Consider the following 8,689-nt stretch of genomic DNA (forward strand, 5'->3'; position numbering starts at 1 on the left):
TGTTTTGTTGTGTTTAGGCAGAACCTCCTGCATTTCAGTTTGTGTCCATTGCCATTGGTCTCTTCTGAAACAAGCCTGGCTCCATCATCTTTGTGCCTTCACTTTGGATATTTATGTTCCCTCTGCTGTTTTAAGTCCTGTGAGGTTCAAGGAGTGGTTCTTGCCCTTGTGTTTCACACCACGTGTGATAGGTTGCATCCTGTGGCACGTTGGTAATGTTCTTTGTGTAGTTTCTTGTGCAGGGTGGTTATTCTTCCCTCTCTCCCTGCAGGAGATCAGCAGGCCAAACTCTCCCTCAGAGGGTGAGGGCGAGGGTGAGAGCTCCGACAGCCGCAGTGTCAATGACGAAGGGAGCAGTGATCCTAAGGACATTGACCAGGATAACCGGAGCACCTCACCCAGCATCCCTAGCCCTCAGGACAATGAGAGTGACTCAGATTCCTCTGCTCAACAGCAAGTGCTGCAGGCACAGCCCCAAGTCCTGCAGCCACAGGGAGGCTCTGGCCAGGCTGCTCCTCCCACACCACCGGTGTCAGCCCAGTTACCAGCATCGCTGCCAGCAGTGTCCAGTGCTCCTTCAGCTCCTCCTCAGGTCTCACCATCAGCATCCCAACCTTCCAGCCAGCCCCAGGCCCCTGCACCACCCCCTCCTCATTCCCACATCCAGCAGGCCCCTGCTTTGCACCTGCAGAGGCTGCCATCGCCCCACCCGCCCCTGCAGCCCCTGAGCGTTCCGCAGAGCCAGCCTTCCCCAGCCTCCTCCCAGCCCCTCTCCCAGCCTCCCCTCCACAGCCAGGCCCAGCCTGCCCCTCACAGCCTGCAGGCTCAGCCCCTCCTGCCTCATCCTGTACCTTCCCAGCCATTTTCCCTCCCTGCTCAGTCATCTCAGTCTCAGGTTCCCCTTCAGACACAGGCACCCTGTCATTCTCACTCAGCTCTGCAGGTTCAGGGAGCGCAGCCTGTCCTGCCCACCCCCACCTCGCTGCAGCAGGCCCAGCCTCCACGGGAGCAGCCCCTGCCCCCTGCCCCCATGGCAATGCCTCATATCAAACCTCCCCCTACTACCCCGATCCCTCAGCTCCCCACTGCTCCATCCCACAAGCATCCTCCTCATCTCTCCGGCCCTTCCCCGTTCTCAATGAACTCCAACTTGCCTCCGCCACCTGCTTTAAAGCCCCTGAGCTCCCTCTCAACTCATCACCCTCCATCTGCACACCCTCCTCCTTTGCAGCTCATGCCTCAAAGCCAACCACTGCAGTCTTCACAAGCCCAGCCTCCAGTACTGACACAGAGTCAGAGCCTTCCCCCCTCTGCTAGCCACCCCCCATCCGGACTCCATCAGGTATCCTCCCAGCCCCCCTTTTCTCAGCACCCATTTGTCCCAGGAGGCCCACCTTCCATCACCCCTCCTTCTTGCCCCTCCACTTCCACGCCGCCCACTGTGTCTGGCATCCCACTTCAGACTTCCATCTCTACGTCAGCACCTTCTAGTGGGAATGTGCCAGTGGTGACAGCCTGCACGCTGCCACCTATTCAAATCAAAGAAGAAGTCCCAGATGAAGCTGAAGAACCAGAAAGCCCTCCCCCTCCACCCAGAAGTCCATCGCCAGAACCTACTGTGGTGGATACACCAAGTCATGCTAGTCAATCAGCCAGGTATGGAGGTCATCAGCAGTGCTTCCTTCATGTGCTCTGGTTTTCTGTCTAGCAGGGCTCTCCCAAAAGCTGACAAGGGAGCTCCTGTGGCAGCTGAGAGGATGTTCATCTTCTCAGCTTGTCTTTTTAGTATGATTTTGCTCTGTTTTTCTGGAAATGTGCTGTTTCAACCAGCATATGCAGAAGGGGCATCACAGTTTGTGATTGTGAGAGGGGTTTTATACTCCACTCATCTGTAAAGTGATATGGTACAATTAATTTTTTTACAGCTTTCAGGGAAGCTGGTAGTGTTATTGTAGAAGTGTTTTGGGTTTGTTTTTTTACTTACAGTTCTTAAATCCCAGACTCTTGCATCTTTCCTGGGCTAATCTCTTTCTGTTTTTTCTTTCAGGTTCTATAAGCACCTGGACCGTGGCTACAATTCATGCTCAAGAGCAGACTTGTACTTCATGCCTCTGGCAGGATCAAAACTGGCCAAGAAAAGAGAAGAGGCCATTGAAAAGGCCAAAAGAGAAGCAGAGCAGAAAGCCAGAGAGGAGAAAAGAGAAGGAAAGAGAGAGGGAGCGTGAGCGTGAAAGAGAAGCAGAAAGAGCTGCGGTAGGTTTGGTTGTAGCTGAGGGCTGGTTAAGGGAGTTTGGGTGGTAGGATCTGACCTGGATGGTGACTGCAGAGTGCCAACCCCAGAGTGCCAACCCCCCCAAAGCACTTCAGTGCACGTGCAGTCAGGTGTTTGTCAGGATAGGAGCCTGGCATAGTGAAAGGCAGCCAGCCATGAGCACCTCCTGGCCTGCCTGGGACTTGCTTTGCTTTAAAGGAAATAGTTTCTGCTCCTGGTCTGTTCCTGAGCTGCCCCTGGAGGTGACTCAGCCAAGTATTTACATGCAGTAGAAAAGCACTCAGTGCAGGTACAGGGAGTGCCTTTGTGTACTTTCTGCACCTCGTGCAGGCACAAGAGTGCTGTCTGCTGGAAAAAGGGGATCTGCAGGCTTCTTGAATTTGAAGTAAGCTTAATTTAAAGGCATGGAACTGTTTTTTATGGGGAGACCCAAACTCCATGAGGATACAAAGTTCTGATGTGAAAGGAATCTGTTGCATTGCACAAAGTGAAGATGAGTTTATTTGGGTTTAGTGAATTGTAGGATACAAGTGAGTGTGGAAAGGAGAGGAAGAGCACGCTGCAAACAGGACTGGTAGTGTGTGGTGCCATGAACCAGCCAGCTGTTGCCCAGAGCTGTGACATGTACCAACCAGTTAGTTCTTTACTAACTGTAAAACACAGTAGCTTTGAGGCTGCCACTACAAAGTATTATCTTCTGGCCTACAAGATAGATTGAATCCAATTCTTTCCCAAACCACATCAGAGCACACAACTGCAGGAGGTGTGAGACTCAACAAGCTGAACTTGCATACTCTTCGAGCTTGTAGCACAGGGTGGGAAGTTTGTGTTCATATTGTTTTTAAGCCAAATGTGTTGAACTGAAATTCTCTTCCCCCCTTCTGTGCAGCAGAAGGTATCCAGCTCCTCCCATGAAGGCCGTCTTGGAGAGTCTCAGCTCAGTGGGCCAGCACATATGAGACCTTCATTTGAGCCTCCCCCAACCACCATCGCTGCTGTACCACCCTACATTGGTCCAGACACACCCGCTCTACGAACACTGAGTGAATATGCCCGTCCTCATGTCATGTCGCCAACCAACCGCAATCACCCCTTCTTTGTCCCCCTGAACCCCACTGATCCACTTCTGGCCTACCACATGCCTGGCCTCTACAACGTGGATCCCACCATCCGGGAACGAGAGCTGCGCGAGCGGGAAATCCGGGAGCGAGAAATCCGGGAAAGGGAGTTGAGAGAGAGGATGAAACCTGGCTTTGAGGTGAAGCCCCCAGAGCTAGATGCACTTCACCCAGCTACTAACCCCATGGAGCATTTTGCCAGGCACGGTGCACTGACTATTCCCCCAACAGCAGGACCTCACCCATTTGCTTCCTTCCACCCGGGTTTGAACCCCCTTGAAAGAGAGAGACTTGCACTGGCAGGCCCGCAGTTACGGCCTGAAATGAGCTACCCTGACAGACTGGCAGCAGAGAGGATCCATGCTGAGCGAATGGCATCCCTGACAAATGACCCCTTGGCACGGCTCCAGATGTTCAACGTCACCCCTCACCACCACCAACATTCACACATACACTCACATTTACACCTACACCAGCAGGATCCCTTACATCAAGGTGAGCTCAGGGAAATGGGCTGGGCAGTTCACCAGGGAACCTCTCTCTCTGGTTGGGCTGGTAGCAGCAGTTCAGCCAAAATAGGCAGTTGGTGACTCTAGAATTCAAGTAGCAAAACCCTGGTTTTCTTGTATGTGATGTGATTTCTGTGCTGTGTGAAGTTGTGGTAACTGAAGTGCAAGGAATGATTTTTTGGGAGGATGGTCCAGTAGCAGTGGTAAAGTAAGTGATGGTAACGGTCCAGCACTCCTCTTTGGGACTGCACACTGTCCCTGAGGAAGGTTTGCTGTTTTATTGTTTTTGTGGAGTTTTTTTAAGTACTGGAGTCCTGGAGCATCACCTTACAGTGGTGTCTGGTGTACAGGTGGTCTACATTGGGTGAAAGGAATTCACTAGGAGAGATGTCATGGAAGTGTTAACACTGGTAATGCTGATGGCTGCCATGTGATGAGTTACAGCTGGAAAGGAACCAAAGCTGGTGTTTCTATATATAGGAGCTGGAGGAAAAAAAAAATAAATTGAGAGAAAGACTTCATATCTTTAGGCATTTGACATGCCAGCCATCTGGGTTCAGTTGAGCTGAAGTTCTCTGTCACAGTCCTCATGAGAGCCATATAAATTTATGGGTTGGCATCTTTTTAGCTACAGTGTATTCATATGTGTGGACTTTTTTTTTTTTCCCCCCAAAGTATTTAATAGTCTCAGGAGTGAATTGATGCTTTGCTCATTTCTAAATCAAGCTACATGGTTACTCATCTAGAATTCTGGTGTCTGGAAGATGAGGCATTAAGCAGAATTTTTCTGATTTTCTGGTGGCAGACTGGAGAGAACATGGCAAGCAAGGCACCAGGTGCAGTAGCTGCTAAGTGGGAAAGAAAAAAATCTAAGTACTTAAAGTGCAGCTTCTAGTGCAGCTGGCTACAAGTGCAATGTTTGTGCAAGCAAATGTAGCCCACTTGGCCTTGGAACAGTGTGAATCAAACCTAGAAGGGATGTCTGCTTTTTGGAATGTGGAAGGAATTTGCTGTTGCAGAAGCCAAATTGTATAGCAAAGAAATCAGCAGGGTCGTGTTGAGATAGTTCAGGTAGGAGATGATAGCACTAAATACCAGCTTTAGCTGACAGCTGTGGGCTTGGGTTGAGGCTGCACAAATTGTAGACTAGTTCAATTTGAGGCAAACCTGCACATCCCCCTGAGAGCAGAGGAAATTTGTCATAGATCATGTCTATGCAGGGATTCTGTTGTCAGGTTAAGTCAGCATCCCTGTGCAGGTAATTCTGGGCACTCCCCAGTTACTTGTTCTGACCAAAAACATGATGAGTACATTCTCACTTTCAGTCCAGTCAGAGACTGGTGCAGACAAAGCCAAGGCAAGTGTCAAGTCTCTCTTACTTGTATTGGAAAAGTAATTTGGCTTTAATCTTGAATGCCACACAGGTATGGTGACAACATCACCCTTTGCAAACAAAGGTCTTTGCCAGCTTTTGGCCCAGCAAGTGGTCTTGGTAAAGGCAGAAGGATGTTCAAGTGCTTCTGTACTAAATGTCACTAGTGATCTTCAATTTGATGTGTGGAGGGAAAGTAGAGGGGTTTTTTTCCCTGACTGGTTAGTTAATTTATTGTCGAAAATTGAAAGCCCTGGATTGTTGCTTTAACAAGACTGTTTGTTTGATAAGCAGATGTCACTTGAAGATAGGGAAGTGGGTTGCAATTTGGATGGAGCTAAGCTTCTGCTAATTACATGCTGGTCAGGCCAGATGCTGATCCAGCTTAAGTCTTAACAGGGCTTTTGCTCTCCCAAGAGTTGAATGGTGCTTCCCAAAGCAGTTGATTTATTTCTTTCTGTCCTTCTTTCAAAGGTTCAGAGGACCTGTTCACCCGCTGGTGGATCCTTTAGCAGCTGGACCCCATTTGGCACGTTTTCCATACCCACCTGGGACCATCCCCAACCCATTGCTAGGGCAGCCACCTCATGAGCATGAAATGCTCCGACATCCAGTCTTTGGTGAGAGCATTTTATGATCCTTCCAGAAAGGATGGCTCTTGATCTTAACTGTCCTCTTTTCTTCTGGGTCTTAGCATTTCTCGGGAGGGGAGTTGGTTATAACCAAAGGCTGGTTAGTTTGTTTTAAAAAAAAAACAACAAAGGCTTCATGGGGAGAACTCTCTGCAGACCTCATAGCAAACAAGTGTCTAAAAAGGGGTAACTGTCTTGTAGGTACTCCTTATCCACGAGATCTGCCTGGTGCCATTCCACCTCCTATGTCAGCAGCCCACCAACTGCAGGCCATGCATGCCCAGTCAGCAGAGCTACAAAGACTGGCAATGGAGCAGCAGTGGTTGCATGGGCATCCTCACATGCATGGTGGTCATCTACCAAGTCAGGAAGATTATTACAGGTGAGAAATGCAATGAAGGCTTTTGGAGACTCGGGGTTGCTACAGCTTCCTTCATCTTTCTCCACATTCCACCTTTTTTCTTCTGAATCATTGCCTTTCTTACTGGCTGCTAAGTTACTGTCCTTATACAGTTACAGAAGATGGTGGAGCTGTATGAAGACCTAATTTGGGCATGGGTGACAGGGCAGATTGGAAGCCACGTCCAAGTTATTGCCACAGAATGTAGACTAGTTCAGCCTCACATGGCAGAAGTACCTCTGGTGGGGGTTTTCAGTGTGATGCTAAGATTGCTGCTTCCACATCTCTCCCTCTTCCTTGAGAACAGTCGAGGCAGGTGGGTCAGAGCTTTATGAGTGAGAAAAGGGAAGAAATTTTAAAAAAATTACTCAGGGCTGTAGGAAGTAGAAACGTGTGACTACTACAGATCCTACATTACCAGCTGGCAAATCATGCAAGTTGTTTCTCTCCAGAATGCTGTGTGGTGTTGATAGGAGAGTGGTTCCCTTCTTGGCCTGCCCTGTGTGACACCACCTTACTTGCTGTTTGGCAGTGACCACTGACAATATGTCAGTTAAGAAGAAGAAGCCACCAGCAGCTCTCAAGGGCCATTCCCATGTCCTGGGTGCCCAGGATGCATAGGAAGCAGCATATTAAACACCCGCCTCGTGCTGCTTTACTTGGGTGTTTCAGTCCTTGCTTCTTCTCTCCAAAATTGCCTGCTGGCCTTGAGCCAAGGGGCAGCCAGTCTGCCTGAAGCCAACTGTCAAATCCACAACTGCAGATAAACTAAAGCTTGAGGAGCTGGCATTGGTGATCTTGCTCACATGTAAGGAGCCCTTCAGCAGCACAGGGGTGTTACTGCTGCTGTTAAAACAGCTCTGGGTTTTTTGTGCTGAGAGCTCACAAGTCCTGTTGCAACCTCTGTTCCTTTCAGGGCACCCGGGTGAGGTTAGCAGGAAGGGTCAAGTCAAGCTGTCTCTGAAGTGTCATGACACCTCCTTCCTTCTGTTAAAATGAGTTTTCTTTCTCTTGCAGTCGACTGAAGAAAGAAGGCGACAAACAGTTGTAATAAATTATTTATTTGTAATGCTGGCTATGGAAACCCCAGTCCTTGGGAAGGAGTGGAACATTTTTACATACAATAAGAGCTACAAAAGGAAAAGAATATCTTATAAAGATTTCTTTATATATTTAAAACGGAAACAACCACCCAACAAGTAGAGACTTATCAGCATAGTGTTCATTTGTAGAGAAGATTTCTCAAGACTGGTGTGGGTCTCCCTGCATGACAACGTATTCAGAAGCCTATTGAAAATAACAGGACTGTGTGGAATATTCAGAGAACTTCCTGCAATCTTGGTTTTTTTTCTTCTAACTAGTTTGTTTTGAGTAGGTGCTAGAATCAGGTTCACAACACGAGTCACTGTGCGTGAAGAGACACTCAATGCATCTATAGCTATTTTAAAAAAAACAAGGATTGCAAGTAGGTGACATAACAAGCTCTGAATCCAAGTGCTATAATAATAAAAATCTACTTTTATTTTAATACATTGTAGGAAATCTTCATAATTTTAAAGAGAGCTCAGTTCTGCAGCATGGCTTTTTAAGTCTGTAAATAACTTTTTTTGGGTAGAGGGAAGAAACAAAACAAAACTCCAGAAACGTTTATCTTGATTTTCAGTAACATCACAAATTGTGAATTCCTACCTGGTATTGACAGAATACAGAGTTGATTTTTTAATAAAAAATATATATATAATTATCCCTTTAATTAAAGGGAATGATGGGTATCAATAATTTCAAATGGGTAAAAGCTTGACATTTGGTTTGATATCAACAAAATAAGCATTAAAGGGAGCTGCAGGGATAATGTTGCAAATGACTGTTTCTGTTCTTGATTTTTTGGTTTGTTTGGTTGTTTGGTTTTCTTTGTTGTTCATGTTACATCTCTCTGTTCTGCAGATGATTTCTGTTGAGTTGGGTTTCTCAGCAGTACAGGTGTCCCTTGGAACTAGCTTACCCTTTTGATGCCTACTTCAAGGGTTAATTTTCAGTGTGGCCATAATAAACTTCTTTCCTGTTACCTTTTGGAACTTTTAATCTTTAACTACATTGGGTTTAGACTTTAGGCAAAGGTTCAAAGAAATAATCTGTTCTAAAAGTCTCTTTTTAAAAATGTTCCATGGCTCAAGCTAGTACAGCCAGAATTTTGTATGCATGTGCATATTTTTGGAGGACATTCTCTTTCTGGCCTCTTATCTTTGATATGCTCTTAAGAAAAGTGAATAGGCAACTCAGTGTTCTTAAAGTTGTTTTGCAAAGACCAGTCTGTTTTTCTCTTTGACTCTTTTGGTTTTATAAGGAAAATATTTTTAATTGCCACCAGTGTTCTGTATCTCAGGAA

General features: G+C 47.1%; 1 protein-coding gene across 1 annotated transcript in view; it reads left to right on the forward strand.

Annotated features, from left to right (window-relative positions):
* The window catches only part of RERE (arginine-glutamic acid dipeptide (RE) repeats), a 151,711-nt gene extending 144,357 nt beyond the window's left edge, over positions 1–7,354 (forward strand). Inside the window, 8 exon segments of the mRNA XM_010005252.1 lie at positions 272–1,656; positions 2,048–2,194; positions 2,196–2,253; positions 3,165–3,885; positions 3,970–3,976; positions 5,752–5,891; positions 6,105–6,285; positions 7,321–7,354. Of these exon segments, the coding sequence (XP_010003554.1) occupies positions 272–1,656; positions 2,048–2,194; positions 2,196–2,253; positions 3,165–3,885; positions 3,970–3,976; positions 5,752–5,891; positions 6,105–6,285; positions 7,321–7,354 (2,673 nt within the window).
* The last annotated feature ends 1,335 nt before the right edge of the window (positions 7,355–8,689 follow it).

This window comes from Chaetura pelagica, unplaced genomic scaffold, assembly GCF_000747805.2.
Source record: "Chaetura pelagica isolate M959 unplaced genomic scaffold, ChaPel_1.0 scaffold159, whole genome shotgun sequence".
NCBI classification, from domain to species: Eukaryota; Metazoa; Chordata; class Aves; order Apodiformes; family Apodidae; genus Chaetura; species Chaetura pelagica.